This window comes from Haemorhous mexicanus, chromosome 3, assembly GCF_027477595.1.
Source record: "Haemorhous mexicanus isolate bHaeMex1 chromosome 3, bHaeMex1.pri, whole genome shotgun sequence".
Lineage (NCBI taxonomy): Eukaryota > Metazoa > Chordata > Aves > Passeriformes > Fringillidae > Haemorhous > Haemorhous mexicanus.
The window spans coordinates 8,621,334-8,644,445 of record NC_082343.1 but is presented as its reverse complement, the minus strand read 5'-3'; the positions used below and the strand labels follow the sequence as shown (position 1 = coordinate 8,644,445).

The 23,112-nt window shown below is 37.0% G+C and overlaps 1 protein-coding gene across 5 annotated transcripts in view; it reads left to right on the top strand.

Moving 5' to 3' along the window:
- CDC42BPA (CDC42 binding protein kinase alpha) overlaps positions 1 to 23,112 on the top strand; it is a 185,282-nt gene that overhangs the window by 103,444 nt on the left and 58,726 nt on the right. For 3 of the 5 annotated variants that reach the window (XM_059840711.1, XM_059840715.1, XM_059840714.1), the window contains exons 8-17: positions 752 to 952; positions 1,535 to 1,783; positions 5,541 to 5,620; positions 6,635 to 6,801; positions 7,256 to 7,378; positions 11,638 to 11,771; positions 13,406 to 13,648; positions 13,897 to 14,007; positions 17,747 to 17,994; positions 22,828 to 22,933. In XM_059840711.1, the coding sequence (XP_059696694.1) occupies positions 752 to 952; positions 1,535 to 1,783; positions 5,541 to 5,620; positions 6,635 to 6,801; positions 7,256 to 7,378; positions 11,638 to 11,771; positions 13,406 to 13,648; positions 13,897 to 14,007; positions 17,747 to 17,994; positions 22,828 to 22,933 (1,662 nt within the window). The remainder of the gene's footprint in view (positions 1 to 751; positions 953 to 1,534; positions 1,784 to 5,540; positions 5,621 to 6,634; positions 6,802 to 7,255; positions 7,379 to 11,637; positions 11,772 to 13,405; positions 13,649 to 13,896; positions 14,008 to 17,746; positions 17,995 to 22,827; positions 22,934 to 23,112) is intronic. The other 2 variants (XM_059840712.1, XM_059840713.1) reach the window with 2 other exon arrangements.

Genomic DNA, 23,112 nt, shown 5'->3' with positions numbered 1-23,112 from the left:
ATTAGAAAGAATGATACATTCCCAAATATTTTTTCTTCAGTCCATTGATAGCCTCAAAGTGTATACTAATAAAGGGTATAGGTGCTTTATGGCAAATGAAATGGAGCTGTAAGTGGTACTGGTATATAACTGACTTTCTTGAAAATTCAGCTGCAGACTGCTTGGATTTGCAGTATATTAAGAACTTTTTAGCATACAGTCAGCTCATGAATAAATAAAGGGGAGCTGTGCTGTCAATGCCAAGTAGGTGTTTATGAACTATGAATCTCTCAGTTTTAAGCTCTGAGCTCTAATCTTTATTGAAAATGTAAGCTGTAGTATGAGCAGGATGAGATACTGAAATGGGATGGTGTTCTTCTAGTACATTTAAATTTGCACAGTATATAGTAAGTGTGACTAGAATGTAATTTCAGTATGTTTAATCATGTCCCAGGGGATTACAAAGTATTTGACCTAATATATGTGATTACCAAGTCTATAATTGCTTATTGGCTCTAGTTCTGACAATTGACAGTTCTGAGCTTTATCTGTTTTTAAATATTGATAATAGTTTAGCAAAAGTATATTATTGGGCTGCCTATTAATGCAGTGCCTTGGATGCTAAGTATTTCTTTATGAATTTAGAAGCTTTTGCTTGTGTTTAGTTGTTTTGACAAGAATGCTGGACTAAATCTAAATATACATGGGCATAGTAGCACAGTGTCTGTAATGATGAAAGCTGATTTTAATCCTGAATATGTAATTTCTCCAGGTCCAATCTTCAGTGGCAGTTGGAACACCAGACTACATCTCTCCAGAAATCTTGCAGGCCATGGAAGATGGAAAAGGGAAGTATGGGCCCGAGTGTGACTGGTGGTCCCTGGGCGTTTGCATGTATGAAATGCTTTATGGAGAAACGCCCTTTTATGCTGAGTCCTTGGTGGAGACCTATGGGAAAATAATGAACCACAAAGTTAGTGCACTTTCTGTCTGTCTCTAAGCTAATTTTTAATAATGGGGTAACTTGAACACGTATTTAAAAATAAGTTTTTATGTACTAATTATGTTAAGTGTTCATAAATGTAGAGCAAAAAATATGTTTCCATGTAGCAAGTTAATGGTTATGGATTGCAGATGACTTTGCTTTGGAATAAGGCTAAAACTTAAAATCTGGGTTTGGAAACATAGATGTTAATTCACTCTGTGGAGTCTGTCTTGGCTACAATGCATCAATCTTGTTGTGTTTCTTTTTTCTGGTGAGCCCCTTCCTTGGCTTAGGCAGAAGATTCTAAAATGTTCTTCCACATGGAGCTAGCTGTAGAATTCAACAGCTGTAGTGTAAGGGAAATTTAAATAAAGGAGAAAAACTAGAAGACAAAATATCTTAATGGTTTCTATCCTTAGCAGAAGTCTTTTCCTTGAAACCTTACTGCATGTATTTCAGAGCTGGAGTATTTGCACATTTCTTTTTCTAGATAATGATTTTCACTAAGAAGGTAAATTTTTCCAACTTCTTCTTGGTAATAAACTATTTCCTCTTATTTTCATTTTTAAGGAGAGGTTTCAGTTTCCTGCTCAAGTGACAGATGTCTCTGAAAGTGCAAAGGACCTCATCCGAAGGCTCATTTGTAGCCGAGAGCATCGACTTGGACAAAATGGAATAGAAGACTTTAAGAACCATCCATTTTTTGCTGGGATTGATTGGGACAATATTAGGAACTGTGAGGCACCTTACATCCCAGAAGTCAGCAGCCCTACTGATACATCAAACTTTGATGTGGATGATGATTGCTTAAAAAACTCTGTAAGTATAAATTAACCTTTTGATGAATCAGACTTTGTGGTATACTTTGTAACAAAATGTATATAAAAGGCAGTTTATTTCACTGTGTTCTGCATAAATAACAGTTAGGTGCTGCTTTGAAGTACTGAGAGAATACTTTCATAGTTTGTAGGCTGGTCCTAAAATTATACTTGTGTAAGGATAACTTTTGTAAATTCATTGTGTCTTTGGTTAATATACATCTGTTGCAGTAACAAGTTTAGTGTCCATGTCTTATAAAGAATAATACATTTACATACAGATAGTCTGCAATACTATTTCTAGCAGAGCATTGCTATGACTTAGCATAAGTTTGCATATTGCATTTTATTGTATTTTATTGCTCTACTCTAATTGCTCATGTCAGTGTTTGATTCCCTTCAGTTCATTTCCACTAAATTTTTTTCAGCCTTTTCTCCAACTGGAGTTTTGAGAAATGTAGGAAAAATACTACAGCCATTTCTTAAGGAAGGAGAAAATATTTTTACCTTTCCTTAAAATGCTCTGCAGCTGTTGATTTTACCAGACTTTCTGTTTTTATGCTTTTGAAAAGGAGCTTTGACAGATGATAGATGCCTTAGCATTGGAGGAATGCCTTGTGTTCTCTCCTTGGAGATACCTTTGGGTGTGTTTGTGTGTGTGTGTCTGTTGGAAGGTGCAGAAACCTGATGTTTATATGTGAGGTAAAGCATTTTCACCACTTTTGCTTTTGTTTTCTGAACTGCATGTGCATCTCAGTTTCACTCAGTTTTCTGGGCATGCAGATAAGTGGCACCATGAATTGATGTAGATGAGATGATCATTGTTTGAATTCCCTTTTCTCCAGCTGCACATTAAAACATGGAAACCACTTTGACTAAAACACTCAGTGGGTGTCAGTCTCTTCTCCCAAGTAATAAGCCACAGGACAGGAGGAAATGGCCTCAAGTTGAGCCGGGGGAGGTTTAGTTTGGATATTGGGAAAAACTTCATTACCAAAAGGGCTGCCCAGGAAAGTGGTGGAGTCAGCTGTCACTGGAGGTTTTTAGAACATGTGTAGACATGGTCCTTAGGAAAGTCATTTAGTGATGGACCTTACAGTTAATGGCTGGACTCAATGATCTTGGAGGTCTTTTCCAATTTAAGTGATTCTGTGATCTCTGGTTAAATCTCAGACCCCTTTTCCTTATGGGCAAATTAAGCAAATCAGTGTAGCTGCATAGGATGACTTGCACTTTTTTCATTTTATTTCCTCACTTTTAACTCGTATTTCCTCCTCCCTTCACAACAGAAGTATTTTTATCTTAAAACTTGTTTATACAGTCTTCAGATAACTGTTTGTACATTATTTTGTCCAGCAACAGCTATGAGAATGGAGTAGCTGGAGTGGATGCTGTATATAGCAGGTCTTTGTTTGTGAAGCTGAAATACTTTTTCAGTTCACAGAGTTTAGTGTTGTCCATTCCACCACTCCTCCTTTTTAGAGCCCAGTCTCCCACCTGAGGTTATCAAACTGTGCCTGTATAGTGTGAATGCTTTACCATTGTGAAGAAACAGGGACCTGCAGGTGAACAAAGAATGCTCCTCTGCTGAGTTCCTGGACTCTCAGCTGAGAAAACTGGGTCCAATTCTTACTTGGCTTTAGACATTTGGGGGTGAAAAGCAATGCCCCTGAACAGTTAGAGAGGAATGCCAGTTTCTAGAGCTTCTTTTTCAGTTTCCTAATTTGAAACATCTGAAGGTTTTGTTCTGTTTTAATATAAGGATGTTATTTTCTTGCCATTTCTTTTCACACCTAGTATCTCAGAACTGCTGAAAAAACCTAGCCTAAAGGCATTGCACGACTGAGAATATTTTACATTTTTGCTTTGACCAGTGAACATTGTATTTCATATTGCTTTGCCTCAAATTCCTTTATATATAACTTGGAGGTATTTTCTCCTCCATATTTCATACATATCTTTTGAGGAAGTTCCACATACTCTCAGTGCTATTATAGAAGTCAGCACCACAGATAAGCCCATGAGACTTTTTTTTTTTCTTTAAAAATTCTTGGCAAGGTTTGAATTGCAATAGAGCAAATGAGGAAAACCCAATGCTGAAGATAAAAGACAGTGTTGAAAAGCCATGATTGTTATTCTTCCTGAACTTTGAATGAGACCATAGTCCCATGGAAAAATTATATACATAATAATGACATTTAAAAAGTATGTTGAATGTACACACAAGCATAAAGGGCAAAACTCTGCTATTCAGGCAGCCTAAGCTGTGCTGGGTTTTAGCTTTTGACTCTTTGGTTTAGTAGCCTTATTGAGAGATTCAGTCATAATTTTCTCAGCATGGTTGTACAGCTAAATTCATACAAGCAGCAGGAGGTATGTATTTTGATTTCTGCAAAACAAATTCTTTCACAGAATCTTACCTTATGATCAGTAGATTAGATATTTTAGTAACCTCTCAGTGTGACACCTGAGAATTGTCATGTGGGCTGCTAAAATCATGCAATTAAGCATTTGATATTTTTTAAGTTATCTGTGAAGGCAGTTTTGAAATCTGAATCTGTGAAAGGTGAAAACAAAATGTAAAGGAGAAGTAGAATTTTACTTTTTCTAAACATAGTAATCTGTAATAATTGAGATTTTTATTTTTATTTAGTGGAAAGTTAAGGCTTTGTAATTTGATATTGTCCTTAGTTTCCAAAATGCTCAACTTCATTAATTTGCACAATCTAGCAATATCATTAGTGCTGTTTGGGAGCTCTTTTATAACATGAAAGTTTTTGTCAGCTAAGAGGACAAGATTGTGATGTAATACAGCTGACATCACCACTGGAAAGGTAATTTCAGATTTCTTTTGAATACAGTCTTACTCCTTGTCCTTTCCTGCTGAGTTTTATATGAAAGAAATGTACAACTGGTTCCTTTCATTAATTTTTGTTTTGTTTAGAAAGAAATTGTTAAGAAAGATATATATAATATATATTTTCTGACAGTTTTGAATATTTTATCGCTTCCAGTGCAATAATCATCTTCTTGGGGGTTTTCTTTTGGTGTCTTTATGGCCATCTCTAGTAGAGCAACATAAACCTTGCATTTTGGGGTTAAATAGGAAGCTTTTAACAGAGAATTTAAGAATATTAGAACTTCAAATAGTCCAAATAAAATAACAACAGGATTATTTTAGCCTGAATAGAAGCTCAAAGATTTGTCTTCATTTGTAGTTCTTTGTCTGGCAAGAAAGAGGAGCAAAGAATGAAGAAATGGTCAAAGCACTAATGGGATTAGAACACTCTCTGGTATTATTTCTTTCTAGTAAATTCCTGCTGATTGTTCTCTCCATATAGAGGTGGCCCACTCAGAAGTGGGCTGGTAATTCTACAGGCAGGAAGCTCTGTTGACTGAACAGCAGAGAGGAGCATAGCAGGGAATAAAAGGTGTTGCACTTTGTGCTAAGAGCTTCTTGGAAAAAAGAAGGAATAAATTGGCATCTCATATGTGTAATATTCTGCTTTCCTCTAACAATAGCCTATTTAATTAGAAAGGCATTTTTATGTCAGCATGATCTGGTTTTGTATATGTTAAGTGCTATTATAAATAGATTTAGTTGATGTTGTTTCATATTTGGGCTGTAGATAAGGATGACAGTGAATATAGTTCATATGATACTATCACTAACACTTCTCATATGGTTAAACTGGAAAATCTGTTTCTTTTAAGTCCAGTAGGATACTGCTTACTCAACTGTCCTGTTATTTTTCTAGGAAACAATGCCTCCACCATCCCACACTGCATTTTCTGGCCATCATTTACCATTTGTGGGTTTCACATACACAAGTAGCTGGTAAGTTAAGAGTTCAAAATTGTCTGTAGGCTAGTTACACAGTGTTCTAACTTTGTCTTTGAATCATATTGAACAGATATCAAAGAATGTGGTTTATTGAGGAAATTACCGTAATCTACATTGCTGTCTGTTCAAAAGAATGAGCTCTCTGCAGGTGAAATTTACATACATGCAAAGGTCAACACCTGTGCTCTTTCTTTGGTGAGAAAGATTGTTATTGTAGAACATATTAAATTACTGCCCACTACAAAGTTAAGACTAGATGTCTGGACCCCTGCAGAACTTAGTTTGTTAGACATTAAAACCAGTTTTATTTCTAACCCTTTGACACTTCTGTAAGTCTGAAAAGAAATTTTGTAAAAATTACTTTATTTGTTATCTGCTATTAATGTAGAATTTATTTCACTCATTTCCATTGCTAAACTAAACAGGGAAGTCCCTTGTATGCCCCTTGTTTATGGAACTAAAGAAAGTGTTTACAACCATTGAAACGACAGGCCTGTTTCTGCTGGGAAAGTGACTATGTCCTAGAATGTCCTAGACTTCAAAAGGATTATTTGCATAAGTAGTAGCATGTGTACATGAGTAGTCACAGCATTTCTGACATGTCCATGCCCTAGTTGTTATGGGATAATTTCATATGATTTTTAGTGATTGTTGTCTTTAAAGCATTTGTGATCCTTGATTAACTGTTCTCAAATGAACCACTGTTGTAATGTTACTGTCCAAGCTTTTGCTTTTTGCTCTCTGGCTAACATAGAGTGTCCATAATGATTTTTAATCAGGAGTTCGTCCACTTCTGTGTGACAAAAAATGCATTGAGGAGATCAGGCATGCTAGGTAAAAATTATTTCAATTTCCAATGAGCACATACAAAGAAGGCATTCTTTGATGTTATAATAAATGGCATAGTAATCAACAACTTAAACAAACTGTTTATTGGTTGATGTTTTTATAGCAGTGTTTTAATCCAGGCTGTTGTAAAATCCAATACTATTTCTTTTTTTCCCCCAGTGTGCTTTCAGACCGCAGCTGTCTAAGACTGACAGCTGGACCACCCTCCATGGATCTTGATGCCAGCATTCAAAGAACTTTGGAGGATAGTTTAGCAACAGAAGCTTATGAGAGGAGAATAAGACGTCTAGAACAGGAAAAGCTTGAACTCAGCAGAAAGCTGCAAGGTATAGTCATTAAAAAAAAAATCATTCCATCACTTTAAACTTAGAATAACCTGCAGTTTTGTAAGGCACTGTTTATACTGTGGAAAAAAAAAAATCAAATATACCTCCTGGAATGCTTTTTAGCAGAAAAGAATTAGTTTTATTATTTTGGTTGACAAATTAAATTTCTGTTACTCTTTATGCCTGAAATACACCATGTATGCAACTTGTGCTTACTTTTTTCTCACTGTACCTTGGCCACTATGGCATAAATATTTCCTTCTTAGAACTTCTAAGAACTTAGTTGGTCCAGCTGACAATTCCTGAAGAATTGGCACATAATAGGTGGAAATTGCAAATTGTAGAATGCCCAGTGCAGGCTCTTTTGGCATATCTTAATTTATCAGTAACATCTATTTGATCTCTTCAGATGTCAGACATGTTACTCATCCCACTCTCTCTTGTCTTTTTCTAGAGTCCACCCAGACAGTGCAGGCTCTGCAGTATTCAACAGTGGATGGCCCAATAACAGCAAGCAAAGATTTAGAAATTAAAAGTTTGAAAGAAGAAATTGAAAAGTTGAAGAAACAGGTGACAGGTATGTTATAAATACTAATGTAAAAGCTATAACAAGAAACTGTATTTTGTCAAGTTTTTTTTTTTAATCTCTCCAATCAGAATGCTAGTTTTCCTTGGCTTTATAAAAGTTTCCCAGTCTATTTTTACTTCTCATTTTACCCCTCACTCTCCCACTGTACCTCAGCATTTTCTCCAAATTCAGTTTGAGTTTTCCAAGTAGTGAGAAGACAAGGAGTAGTGCATGAGAGAGGATACAATGGGCCATGAGGCTGCACTGCCAGCAGCAGAACTGATCAAAGAAAATTGCCACCAAAATAAGTCCTGCCTACAGTCCTGCATGGCCCCTTCTCAATCTGTGTGTTCCCTGCACTCTGTCATGACTTTAATTGACTTGATTAAACAAGGAAAATGCTGTTAGATAGAGAGAATTTAATCAATTTATGATCACATAAATCAGCACAAGGTGGGCAGTAGAAGCATGTGGGGAAAGGGAGATGAGAGGGAGAAGAGCCACCTTTCAGCTCTGCTGTCAATGAGCTGTCATGCCTTTCAAAGCTGAACATTTATTTTCTTTGCTTCTGAGAGTTCTTGAAGATTTTACTAAAACTAAAGTTTTGGCTGTCAGCAACCTCAGTACTTTAAGATGGAAAAGTGGTTTTGAAATTTGTGCAGCTGAAATGATTGTTTTTTAAATTAATGTTTTGATGCCTTTCATCAGGACATTCATACTAGTCAAAAAGCAAAGATCTACTTAGCCCAGTATGTGTGTTGTACAGAGGCAATTGGAGATATTTAGGGAAAGATCCATCTTTTTCCAGCCTTACTTTTCCAGATTCTGGGCAATTCATGTTTTAAGAACTCTGAGAGGGAGGGCTTACACTGCACCTCTATATTGAATATAGATATGAGTGAACCAATTTGCTTTCTGTTTAGCTAATATATTTTCAGCCTGCTTTAAAGGCTAGTATTCAGTATTCTAGATTTGATATTCTGAATTAAGTTAATGGGAGTTTTTTCTCACAGTGATTCACAGAAGGACTCCTGCTAAGTCTGCATAATGCTGTCTTTAAAGGTTCTTGAGAGCAGAGACATCTAAAAAAAAAAGGAAGAAAGGAAGCACAGCAAAATTTTTTTTTATTTAGGAAAATTAAAAATAGACTTTTAGGTATCAGGTCTGGAACCAGAGAAACATGGAGAAAAACCCAATTAATCTTATAGGAAAATGTCTGTGTTTTGTGTGAAAAATCAGTCACAAGTAGTGGTAGATACATCTCTATTATATGTCCATATCTTGCCTGAGACGAGAGAAAAACAAACAGCCAGAAATGTTGGAGGAAACGACAAAAAACATTTGTTCTGGTTTGTATTTGTGACAAGACTTCATTCAATTCCTGAGAGTGTCAGGAATGCCAGCAGCGACACCCACAGAAAGAGTAACTTGAACTCAGCTTGCAGACACTTGATGTGTTTGGACTCTGCAGCTGCCTTGTGGGGCAGGAAGAGCTATGTGTGAGCTGCAGCACATAGATTACAGCCTGTTAAAATTGTGTAGTCTGAAAAAGCCTGTTACAGATACACAGTTGGACAGCTGCTCTGGCGTGATGCAGCAGTTTTGTATTGTACCATAGGCATTATTTTTGGAGAGCAGCGTGGCTTAGCCAGCTCAGGGAGGATCACTCTGGTTTGAGTGATGCCATGTTGGCACTGTATCAGGACAGAGGGTTTTGTGAAATTTTGCTCCAGCCAAATGTTCCTCCTCTTGCTGCTGTAATGAGGATTAAGACAACATGATCAGAAATCCCTTCTCTGCAACAATCCTTAGATCAGGTTTTGAGTCTTTGGGACCACTGAAAAACAATGTTTACAAGAACAGTTTTTGAATGAGACCAGTCATTCACAGAAAAACATCAAAATCAGCTTTAAATTGTATTTTATTCTTTACTATTGAGCTGCAAGTTAGTTCACTGCTGAAAGTATCACTCACTTCCTTTGGTACTGAAAAACAAAAAATAGTAAAGGTGTAGAAACATTCCCCAACACATCTGCTATCCCTTTTGAAATTGAAAAGACGTCAAAGTCTGATGAAGGTGGTCAGTACTGAGAAGTTTCTTCCTAAAGTAATTTTCTGCTTCACACCACATACATATTTGTGTATTTATTCTTAGACAGAATGTGTACTTCTGGAGCTTGGTTTGGAAGTGAATAATGGGATCAAATGAGGAAGATGCAGAGCTGCCTAACCCGTCCCCAATTACTGCACAACTTTGCCAGTATATACTTGAGTGCTTTGTCTGATCCAGCCATTTGTTAGAAAAGACTCATTTGTGCCTTAAGCTGTAACTAATACAAGCGAATTTGATAAATAAAAAAGAGAATTTTCTATTTTACTTGATTTTTATGGAGGTTTTGAGATAGATTTTAGAACTGTATTAATGGCAGAATACAGAAACAAACCAAGTGATGGCCATGTCTGAATGCTTCCAAATGTAGGGGAGCTAGTTCCAGGTTTTCTGGACAGCCTTTAAAAGATCTGATGAACTTTAAGAAGGTTCAGTTCAGGTACAGAGATGACCTTTTTATGCTTTGGGCTCATCTGTTGAGTTACTAAATGTAATGTAATAATATATTACAGTGAGTGTTTGCATATATTACCTAAAATGTTAGTTACATGTAGGGTGATTAAATGGAAAATTACCATTTACAACACATATGTCACACCTAGCTTTTTGTTACATTCTTTAACCTGTTTTACTGCCTTTTCTGAAGCTGTAAGAGTAAACACCTGCTTAAAAAGGTAATAAAAAATAACTCAAAATTCTGTCAAATTCAGGAGTGTCACCGGGAGGGCTTAGAAAAATACATTTTTCTTGTCTATCTGGTTTTCCAGGAAATGACAAGCTAGCATATGCTTTCAATTTTTGAGGTCAAAGTTATAATTTTTGTTCGCTAAGTTACATAGGAGAAAACTTTGAGGAATCTTTAATATTGCCAAATATGTAAAGGGCAGCAATGCAAGAGGAAAACAGAGCTGTGGAACAAAGTAGTTCATGCACAGAAGAGAGATTTATCTTGGCTCAGCAGAGCCATATATAAACTTTCTTTTCACTGGTGACTTCAGAGTAGACTACATAAGGAAGGCAGTTAATAATTTCTGGCTTTGAGCTGCATCTCTTATTTAAGTGCATTCTTCTAAATTTTTAAACAAGAATGAGTGAATTAAAACAATAGTGAATATTTTTCTGGGTATAAGCTAATGGTATTAATTTGCTTATAAAATTCTTGTGTTTCAGAAATTAACCCTCTTAAAAATGTATGTGTTTTTATATTTGATTTCTCCAAGAGCCAGTCTCTTAGGGTTGCATTTATGAAAATGTAGTTAAAGGCTGTTATTAAGAATATAGATGGGTTCCTGTTCTTTGGGTAAATACAAGTGGTCTGAAGACCTGCCCACAACTGTAATAAAAGAAAACATGTCCAGTGATTTCATAGTACTTGGAATTAACTTACCTTCCTATATATCTTGCAATAAAGTCTTGTTTTTTAAATAAAGACTACGAGGCAAACCCCCCCCCCCACTCACTAGTTAGAAAATATCAGTTGCCATATTTTATACGTTTCAGGTTTTCTTGTAGAATTTGAGGGTATTTATATGACATTATTTAACTGTGCCATAGAAATATACTGTCACTGTGTAACTGACTGTTGGTAAGAAACTGGCTGCAATAGTTCTCCCTTATTTATAGTAGTAATAAAGCAGATCACATAAAAACAAGTGGTTTTCACACTAGAAATAAGTAAAATCAGCTGAAGTTAATTTTAAGAGTATTGACAGGAGAGCACTTGCCAGCTCTTGAGTGACCCATTATTTTTACTGTTTCTTTTTGGGGGAAATTGGGAGGAGGAGGGAGGCTGTTTATAATTACAGTGTAATAAAAGATGTATTATATATTACATCACAGCACATAAAAGTCAAATGTATAAGTTGTGTTAAAGCATACATTACAGAATTATATATAGAGCATAGTCAATATAATATGAGAAGACAAGTTATTATCATTTTTGTGTTCTATTCCAGCAAGCTGGGACCTTTCATTCTGTCCCTTAAAAGCAGATAATGGCAGCTGAAACAACCTGCTCCTTTTTCTAAACCAGATAAAAATTGCCTTACTTTGTGATGAAATGGAAAAAATATCAAAGGGGCTTCAAGCAACTAGGCTATGCTATTGTAGAATTCTGATTTTTCCCTTAAAATATTTAGAGTTCTGCTGTTTTTTCTAGAATCTGGTCAGCTAGAACAGCAGCTTGAGGAGGCCAGCACTGCAAGGAGGGAATTGGATGATGCCTCCAGACAAATAAAGGCTTTTGAGAAGCAAGTCAGAACGCTGAAGCAAGAGAGAGAAGATCTTAATAAGGTAAAATCATTTTGTCAGCATCTGTTCTAAACCCTCAAGACTGTTTTATTTTTGTTCATTTTGCTTGTAATAGCTTTCAAGTGTAAAACTAATGAGCAGATAACAAGTGTGTAGCATGACCTACTTAGCTTTCTGCCTTTTTTTTTTTGTTGTTGAAGGAAAGGACATTATTTAACATGTTCTCTGTATGACTGCTGGGTGCTCCCTAAGTGATTGCTTCCAGATAGTGAACAACTCCATAATCCAAATTGCATGGTGGCTGCAAAAAAGGTTTTATAGCTTCACATTTAGGTGATAATGATAGGGGTTAGAAGACAGAGTAGAGAAGAACTATTCCAGACAATTTAATCTGAAGTATGGGTGAGACTTTAACAGTGAAAAAATGTGAAGAATATGGCATTAAGGCTGTGTCATAGAAGTGTTTCCAGAGGGAGATGGGAAAAATTGCCCAAGTTGGAAAATTGAAAAGTAATTTGAAATAACTGCAGCTAAAGAATACTAGATTTTATTTCTTCTTCTCTATCTCCCTGATCCCTCATTTTCTTATTTATAACATACTGTCTTTCATGGCTCTTTTTTGTATTTGTTATTAAATCAACCTGTAATCAGATGTGAAATACATGAAACCTGTTTTCCATTGTGATTATATTGGCTCAGTATTTTAGAGTCCACACAAAATTTGATGTGCCAGCTATGTTTAACACTGTTTCCTCTGAGCCTTAAGGCTCTTAAAATTTTGAAAGCTGCCAATTTGTCCCAGAAAGACCATCTCTCTTCTAAACAAACTCATAGTGATTAGGACCTCTTTTTAAGAACCTTAGAAACATGTTTAGATTTACATGGATGTCAACTGTGCCAAATATTAATTCTTCCACTTGGTGTTTTTTTAATCCTAAAATTTGCTTTTCCTTGCTTCTTTTTTCTGCTCTGGTTTGACTGAACGTTATGGAACTATTTAAACTGTTTTGGTCCCTCACTGGCAGTGTGGTGGCACAAATCTAGGGCACAGCAAGCCTTGTGAAGGTATTGTGGTGTGGAGTTATCACTGCACTAGCAGTGTTATTTCATGCTGATGCTTTGAAAAGGATAGTTATCATATATTGCTTTTATTCACTGCAGTGTTTTATTGCCTGAAACTTTCTCTGATATTTCATATTAAGGTATGGTGTATGGAAATCATATTTGCTATTGCAGGCCAGTTTTCTAAAGCTTCTTGAGTAAAAACTTTCATAGAGCAGAGTTTTCCATTCAATTATAACCATTTAGCACTTGAGATTCTTGTAATTTACTTAAGTAATTATTAAAAACCAATGCTAATGACATTTTTGCCTTAAGAAAGCAAGGTATTTTTGTATTGTAATGCAAGTGCTTGAACACCATTGTGTTTACCTGTAATAATGGCTTAGATGCTTACTTGGTTTATATTTAAGGAGTTTTATTAACTCTAGTAGTGTAAAGCATGCCTTTTTCCTTATTTATAGAGGCATGCAATCTGTATTGTAGATGCATTCATGAAATCAAACAGAATATGTAGTTTCTATTCACTCTGGAGGAGGTGTTAGATGCTCATCCAAAGACAAAATTGGCCTTGTAGCTTTCTAGGTTTATTACTTAATTCTTTTTTTAAACTGTAGGAACTGGCAGAGTCTAGTGACAGATTAAAATCCCAAGCCAAAGAGCTGAAAGATGCACACAGCCAGCGGAAATTGGCAATGCAGGAATTCTCAGAGATGAACGAGCGGCTGACAGACTTGCACTCTCAAAAACAAAAGCTTGCCCGCCAGCTCCGAGATAAGGAGGAAGAAATGGAAGTGGTGATGCAAAAAGTAGAAAGTTTAAGGCAAGAGTTACGCAGAACAGAGAGACTTAAAAAAGAAGTAAGTGGTGAGAAGACTGTTTAGACTCTATGAAATAAGTTATATGTAAGGTTTTCTGAGTATTTTTTTAAATTTGTAAATCTTTAACCTTTTGTCTGTTGTTTCAAACAGTACCAATTTTGTTTTCTAAGACTTTGAAGTGTTCAGTTTGGTGCTGAAGATTTCTCTCTTATATTGAAAACCATCAGTAGATTTTGAAAAAAAAACCTGCAGAATCCTATCTATTAAAAACGTATGTACTTTTGTAGCTGGAAGTCCAAGCTGAAGCTGCAGCTGCTGAGGCATCCAAAGACAGGAAATTGCGAGAGAGGAGTGAACAGTACTCTAAACAGTTGGAAAGTGAAGTAGAAGGGCTAAAGGTTAGTCTGTTTTGATATTAACACCTGCAAACTTACTAGTCAACTAGGACTTGGATCTGCTTGATTGCTTTCAGATGTAGGACAAAAGGGTTTTGTCAGTCTGTCACTTCACTTGGTGCTGAATGTTAACGCAGGCATGCATTGCATTATTGCCCAGAAAAATTAACATTTGCCTGATGTGCTGTCTCTTAATAATCAGCCTTGTCTTACCACATTGCTTCCATTAATACTTTGCTTAACTTTACCTGTTAAAAGCTTTTTTATTTTAGCATAGGATGGTAGAATATTTGAAGATAAACCTGCAATCTCGGCAGGTTTCTGTGGAGGTGCTCTGTCTGCTATGTTGTTCCTCATGTTTCCTGCTCAATGGATGTCAGCTGATGTTAGCACACAGGAACAGTTTTAGCACATTCTGCTTCTCAGCCAGAGGATGAAGCATTTTTACCCAGGAACAGCACTGAGTGTGAAGACTTTGTTTATATTGATGAGATTGCTCATGTGTGCATATGATTTTAAAAGAAGAAATTTAAGGCAGCCAGGAATGTTAACTGTTATTTTATTCTGTAATTTAGCTTTTTATGCAGTGCTCTAGAGCAGTTAGGCTTTCTCAAAAATTGAATAGAAAGTTTTAAATTTACTTACACAGATTTCTGTTCATTCACAGCAAAATCCTGTTCCAAATGTTTCATGGCAAAATGTCAGATTAGTTCTAATCTGGTCTTAATTTAAATGAGCAACCAAGTCTTTTTTCATTAGAATTCTCTGGGACATTCATCAACATTAAGTTATGACACAGAAAGTTTGATGATTTTATGCAAACATTCTTCGATTTGGCCTTCCTCTGCTAAAAGAAAATAAGGAAATTCATTCAGTATGAACTTTGGATTAGTGAAGTTTCTACTGCTGTGAATTCAGATTGTTATCTGAAAATTAGCATGTGTTCCTTCTGCTTCCATGAATCTTCCCCATCAGCAAAGAGTCTGTATGACAGTTTAAGAGGCGAGAAGAATTTGTGGGAGATCTGTTGAGAATAAGTGATACGCTGATTTATAACAGCAGGACAAGTTTGTCAGCAGTGAAAAAGGGAATTTAAGCTATCTTGGTAATATTTTACAATTCAGCAAGCACACTTTGGATCACGAGCTGCACTGTCCATTCAGTAAAAGCTCTGCATGGCTCCTTAGTTAAATTCAGGAAGCTCTCCTGCACAAAAGTATTTAAAGAAGAAAGAAGGTTTCTCCAAATGAGGAGAAGAGAAGAAAGCATAAATGATGGAAGGTTAAGTGTAAACAGGATGTTGAAATCTGAATAAAGAGAATTTAGGAAGCATTTTGCAGAGGATGCTCAGAGTGATTGTGGAGAGTTCTTTAAATCCAAAGCAGAAAACCTGAGGAAACTCTTGGGGCTGCTTGGGGATGGAAAAGGCAATCTCTGAGCTAATAGAGTTGTGGCATAAAATGCTCCACAAGTCCTCATTGTGTCAGACTTCACTGCTGAAGGAGGGGAGATTGCCACCCAGTGTGTTCTTTGCAGCAGGCTGGGCAGATGAGCTGGATGTGTCTGGGATGATTGCAGGGAGCAGGAGAGCTGGCAAGTGAGTCAGATGGGAAGTCACCTGAGGGAGTTCTGAAGGAACTTCAATGAGAAGAGAGCTGCTGGCCAAGATGTGAACCCCCTTATTCCAGGCAGTCCACTGTGCCAGTGTAACTCTCATTCAGATCATCTGGGGAGGTGCAAAGGGCTGGGTGCAGCTTCCTCAGGAAAGGAGCAGAGGCCGTGGTAAAGGATAATGTCAGAGTTCATGGGAAGAAGGCAGTGTTCCTTCAGTGCAGCACTGACCTGCTGGGCTTCTGCAAACTTGTCAGTCAAGTGTGTGGACAGAGGGGATCCTGTGGTTGTCATGTATTCAGATTTTCAGTAAAATCAGACTCAATGTTAGTCAGCAGCCTGCCCTGTTAGCTGAGAGGGGTGCATTAAACAGCAGCTCTCAATGTGCCAGGAGGTGCATTATGTCTCATTTGCACCATTTGTCCATTTGAAATAGGCATGTATGAAAACATCTATTTGGAATATGTGCTTACATCAATTAAAAATGTATTCTCTCTAGATCTCTCTAGTTCTCCAAGCCATTGTCCAATACCATTGGGCTTGCTCTTCTACTGCACCATGTCTCTTATGGCTGCAATAGTATCTTTTCATTGTGGTAAAAAATGTGCAATTCCACGAAAACATTTTGTGTACCTGCTAGAGGATGTTGCAAAGCCTAAGCTTTTTCTGTGCTCCATTACCCTGTATGTATGAACAATTTAGGATGTTGGGCAGTAACAAACAAATTCCACAGTGACTGTGAATGAAAGAAAATTCCTATGCTGCTTTTTAAAAAAAATCTGCCTTTCTCCAAAGCATCTCCTGTAAGGATGGCATCTTCCTTCTCCAGTTTAGTGTTCTGCATCCTAAGGGCAGGATTTTACTCTTAGATCAAACCAGATGGTTGTTTTGATGAGTTAGAGAAAACAGAGCAGTAGCAGCACATCTCTGGCTCATACACGTAGGGGGTTTTGCAGTTTTTTGCTGACACAAACAGCAAGGCCCAGCTTTCTCACAAAATTTGTCATGGTACAAATTCAGCTCATCAGAATGTTCTACAATGACATTTAGCTCTTAAAGCCTGTTCATACATTAGGAAAAAAAATTACCCAAAGTCATGCCAAATTAAGGGTGACTGAGAGGTTTTTAGCATCTCATGGTAAGAATGGAGGTATAATTAACAAAATACCTTCAATCCTCTGGAAGGTGTGACAAAGTCACCATAAGGAAGTAGGTTTTTCAGTTACTTGCACTTTCTCAAAACAGTGTTTTTATGAATTTCCTTTCCTTAGAACACCTTTCATTACACATTTTAAAAGCCAGAAGAAATTCCAAACCAAATTGTCCATATGTTGACATTAAAAAGACATTTCCATACTTGGATTTCAGTGCATGTCATGACACTGTCTCATTTTGAACCTGATCTTGCTCCTCCTCTGTGTTAGGGCAGGACATTGAGTTCAGTGAGTGCAGCATTTGGTGCAAATGTGTATGTATCCTGAAGCAATATGTAAAAACTATTGAAATGCCAGAAGACCTCACTAAGAGAGATATGAAACTGCAAAAAGTGAAGTGATTACTCTTATTGTTTAAAGCTTGTTTGTCCTATTAATCCATTATGATAGAAGTGGTCAGTTTAAGTAAAATAGGTCAGGTTTCCCTCCTGACAGTTTTCCCTTCCTTACATATAGTGTTTCTGTAGCTAGACTTTAGCCTTCAGTTGAGCCTCTGCTTGCCTTAGTATAGCTTTTCCAGAAATGATTTGTCCTTCAGAATATATTATTGTCCCAGTCCTTATTCTGCATTTCTGAAAGTCACTTCAACTTGTTGCTGTCAGCTATGTGAGTGGAAGCATCAAAGTCGTTAATTCTGTGGTCACTTTCTGACTGCATTTAAGGGGAGTCAGAATGTGGCCAGAGGCATTTAATGATCAACTTTTCAGTAGCTTGAAAACTATTGCTGCACTTAAATAACAAAATAATAGAGTGTCATTCCAATTTATGCTCTTAACAAATTTTGAACTAAATTGAGATAGATGTGTTTAACTAAAGGTTTTAATGGGATATTTCTAAACAAAGGTTTTGGATATTGAGTTGTTATTAAGCATCATTTTCAGCATTCTTGACTGTTAATTTGGGGCTGTTTGTTTTAGCAAAAACAGGTTGGTCGTTCACCTGGGGTAAGCAGTATAGAACACCAGCAAGAGATCACTAAATTAAAGGCAGACCTGGAAAAGAAGAGTGTTTTCTATGAAGAGGAACTATCTAAACGTGAAATGATGCATGCTAATGAAATAAAGAGTCTGAAGAAAGAACTGCGGGATGCAGAGAGCCAGCAGCTTGCCCTCAAGAAGGAGATCATGGTTTTGAAAGACAAATTAGAGAAAACCAGAAGAGAAAAGTGAGTATTGTATGAAATTTACCTTTTCTTAAGCCTTTGAAATCTCCTAGTATTGTTCCAAACACACTGTCACTTCCTTAAGCGTAATGCAGATTGTTGTATTTTGGCTGAGCTGATGCCAGGGTTAAAACCAGTCACCTTTAAAAACACAACAGAACAAAAAGCTCCACATCCTTGTTCTGAAACAGTTAATTTTGCCCCAGAACTATTTTAGTAGCTGACCATTCCAAGGTATGTAACTTGAGTTACAGACTTGCAGCTTGGGGTAAGTTGTCCCCTGAAGCTTATGTTGCACTTTAAAACAGTTTCTCAATGTTTTACTTTTATTTGGTATTTTCATCTTTTGATGCAAAACTAATGTGTTAGAGATCAAGTATTGTTTACATTTCTGCCAGCACAGGAACAGTCACTTAATGTGAGCTGAGGCTAATCCATGCTGGGTTCCATCCAGTGTTAACATCAGTCAGCAGACTACTGTGGGCGTAAGCTGCTTTATCTCTCCTGACATGGTAATTTGTCAGACCTGCTTTTTTCTCTCCCACATGGTGGAGCTTATAACTGGCCTTGAGATTGTTCCTTGAGGCATTCATCAATAAAAGCAAGTTTTTCTGTTGGATGGTGTAGTAGTGGGAATAAGTTATAAATTGAACGTGCTCATGTTCATTCATAAAAAATTCAGAATGCTTCGTAGACACTAATATAGATGAGTCTTTTTGCTGCTGTAGCAAGATGGCAGATGAGAGAAACCATGGTGAAGTCCCTGCTGAGAGTTTAGCCAAACTATAGCAAGACCCTTAAATATAAGTAGTAAATTAAATACAATTTTTTTTCCAAAAAGTTTATCCAAATAGAGGTGGAAACACTGTATCTCTGGTAAATTGTATTCAGCAGGGATTATAGATCATACAGCTTGGAATGCAGTGCATGAGCTGTTTCTTCCTAGCATGCAGCTATTCAATAGGCTGGACCTACTAACAGCACAGGAGTTTGCTGCTTTGTCCTGGGTGGAGAGGTGAAAGCTGCCTCAGCAGCATGTTTTCATTGTGACACGACTTACTGGGCGTGCTGACCAATGAGTTGCAAAGGCACAAAAGGCTGTTCTGTCTTGTAACACAGGAAGGTGATGGTATGGCACTCTTTTTAGTCCAGCAGTGTCTCAGAAGGAGGAATATTAAATAAAGAATCATGAATACTGCTTTCTGCAGGTTAAACTGTTTGTAAGGATCATACCTCCAAGCACTGACCAAACAAAAAAAACTCCTTCTTTCCCAATTCTAATGTTGCACAGCTGAAGGCATTCTCACTAGATGTCCATTCTAGCTAGTTCATAAACTCTCCTTCTGTCTCTATCAATAAAAAAAGAGCTGGGTACAAATCTACAGTGGCTGCTGTCATAACCATGTGTGTCTGTATGTGGTTCAAGTGTTTGTGTAAGAGAAGGATTTGAATTGTGAGCAGAAACGTGTCACCTAACCAGTACCCAACACTTGGCTCTTCCTGCAAGGGCTGCAGCACCGTGTTCAGTCAGGTGTCCAGGCACATGATCAGTGCTTGGGGAAGGCCTGATCTTGCCTAAACAAATCTGCAAAATCTCATACAAGCATTAGGATTCCACAGAAAGGCAGAAGTCCCCTGTTCAAGTTATGCCATGGTTTGACTTCTGCAGTTTAGAAGGGAAGCTTAAACATTAGGGATGCAGGAATTGCTGTTGCTACTCAATATTTGGTAGTTTTCCTTAAAAGAACGTAGGTTTTCTGTTTCTGCTTATCCATATTGGTGTTAGCTTTTGTAGTCTGGCATGAAAAGCTTTTTGTGAGTCTTCCAGTAGAGAGGTGTTGAATGTAAGCACTGAAAAGGAAAAAAGGAAGCACCTGGAGGCTTTGTGCTGAAATAAGTGGAATTATTTCAACAATAGGCTTGGGGTGGGTGTGGAGTTGAAGTGTGCTTATACAGTTTGGCAAAAATATTTTAGTAGTCTAAAAATAATCATCAGTGCATATTAAAAAAGATCTTGGTAAGAGGATGTGGTTGTATTAATGTGTAAGATGAGTGAATTACACAGGTTATTCTAAGCAAGGATCAGGAGGAGCTTTGACAAAATCTGTATGTTGATTTTTTGTGTAACTTGCACGTTGGTGGGTTCTGTTTTGCATTTTTAAAATAGATTTTTTTTTGTTTGTTTCCTTCAATTTTAAGCTTTCTAACTTTTGCTATTTCCAAAGCACAAGTCTTCAAGGGAGATTACCTTCCTGTACAAAATAATTGCATTTTGCTGAAGTCTCATAAACTGCATGCTATTACAGTTGGAAGCAGAGGAGCACAGTATCAAGCCAGTGATCTGTGTAGCACTGAATTCCATTTCTTACAATTGTCATTAGGAAATATTTCAGAAGAAGATGCAAGAAACTGTGCAAAATAAATCTCATTTGTAGACACTTCTTTTAGGCCTGTCATTTCATGATGGTTTTATAAAGCGAAGAACTCTATAGAACAGCATTTGCTGGTTTTAAACTGTGTGATATAAAGAAGCCTGGGGGCTGCTGTTTGTTTCAGGTCTATTTTTCTTGGTTTCAGAGCAGTAAGATAAAATATTTGGCCACTTTGTACAGATGCAATAAAGAGCTGGAGTGACAAAGTGATACCATAAAGCAGTATTTCACTTTGCTTGCATGTGGTTTGCTGCAGTTCTACTGATAAAAAGAAGGCTGGGTTGTGTATATTTTCTTAACTTGAAGAGGAGACACACAGCTAAATGTTAGATGAGAGAGGAAGTTTGATGGGAGAGGAGGATGCCAGGCTTCAAAGCAAAAGCATTATTTTGATCTTGCTGCCTGTTCAAGGTACATTCATGGAGTCTGTCACAGTTCTGTTGTTTGCTGAGTGGCTTTTGGGGTGTGATGGATTATACCCACATTCTCCTCTGTTTCAAATTTATCTTCATTTCTGTATTATACTGTAGCAATCTGACTTACTGGGGTAATCACAATCACCAGCAAAATTAAGAATGTAAAATATAGAAAATTACAAACATGTTGGGCTCTTTCACTAATCCATGGTGTCCTTAATCCACTGCCATTTATGGCTGCTTTGAGCCCTAAAGCCTTAAAAGAATAAACTTAAGACAAATACTGAAAAAAATTCCTAAACAAACCCACAAAAGCTGCGTGAAAGAAATTCATTAAAAGTTAGTTTGGTCTTCTGTCTGCAGAATTAGCTTTGAATCTATGCCTTGAAAACAGAAGCAGGAGCTGTTATTAATTCCTATGACAGCCAATGCTTTAATCTCTTCCTGCCTTTTCCCTATACTGCTCATCATATGCATGGAATCTGTTGATATAGAAAAGGAGTGGTGGTGAATTTCAAACTTGGCATTTAAACAGTGAGATAGTATGGAACTTTACTAGGATGAAGTGTTATGTTTCAAAGGACGCCTGGCAACGAAGAATTTCACCTTAAGTCTGACATGTTGTACTAGATTTCAAAGAGTGGTTGAAGCACTAAATGAATTTCAAATTAAGAGTAGGAAATTCAAAGCAGCATTGCTCTTTACTGAGTTCACTGTAACCACTGGTATTTCTCATCTTTGGAGAGTGTTCTCTCAATTAGGCAAAGCTGTAGTAGTTTTGCATCTCAGAAAAAGAAGCAAGAATGTAATTTATGTTTGCATTGTGTAAAATTCTGATCAGTATCTAGGAAAAAAAATTGCAGTGCTCAAGACAGGTTTTCCCCTTTATTTTAATTTTACTGAGTTAACCTTTAATACTGGGCACTTTTTCAAGTCTTCTCAGACTGGACAGTGGTATTTGCTGAGTGGATATTTTCTGTATCTGTGGCATTTGTAGTATAGTTCTATCAATCTACTGAGGAACTTTGTGCCAGTGACCTGACTAGTTGGTAAAAAGGTGATACAAAAGGCAAGGCTAGTGAATCTGAAAACAGTAGATTCAAGGTGGGTGTTACACAATTACACACCTAAAACATTGCTGTGCACCACTTGAAGGAAATTCCATGGGGTTTTTTGGCAAACAGAGGGCCTGCAGCTTCATTTGTTTTCAGGTTCTCACGTTCATTGTGCAAGATCAAAGCTGATATTAAGCAGAATCAGCCAGGGGTTCTCCTCTACTGGATGACATCCATGGGAGAAGGGAAGGTTTGGGGAAGCAGCTACTGTGAGACTTTCTTAGATAGAATGGTCCAAACTTGCTGTAGAATCTGGTGATATTAGGAATGTGGAAGTTATCCATCCACTTTTTGCTCATAGTGAGTATACAATACCTGAGTTAACAGTTCACAAATGACTTCTGGGCTGTTATAAATTGCCCAAAGACTAGCCCATATATGCTTTTCTCATCAGAGACCCATCCCTGAGTGCTCTAATTTAGCTTCTGTGTGCTCTGGCTCCATGTGTGGTCATTTCTGCCTGTCGTTCTGTGTGAAACTTGGAATTATAGAAAGGTGTGTGTTACAATAATGTGCGTGTGAGCTGAGAATGTGCCCTGAGCATTTTACAATGTTGACACATTCTTGGTCTGCTCCTTGTTTAAAGGATACATCTGAGGAATAAAATTTGTGTAAGTGGGTTGATAAACATTGGCTAGGTGGAGCTCTGTTAATTCTGTACTGAGGGACTCTGTACTAACTCTGAAATTCAACAGGCTGGCTTGCAATCCTAAGATGGTGGTTTACTGAACAGCTTGATTTTAATAGCCCTTGCTATCATCAGTGTAGTACTTCCCTTCAACATGTGTGTGCATTGATCTCTTTGAGTTTAAATGAATAATGGGGTGAGTTAGAATAGAAAACTTTGTAATTCTGCTTCACTTTATTTCTTAGCCAAAGTGAAAGAGAGGAATTTGAAACAGAGTTCAAACAAAAGTATGAACGAGAAAAGATTCTGCTGACAGAGGAAAACAAAAAACTTACCAATGAACTTGATAAGGTAAGTGCTGATTAGTTGAGCCTTGAATTTTCAACTATTTTATGCTCTGTACAAATTGTACAATATGGAGCTGCATTGGTTATTATTAAACTGAAAGCAGAAATTGATGTTACACAAAAAATTGGTCATTAATATTAGATTTGAATGGAGTATGTACATGCATCTGAACTTGAGAAGGC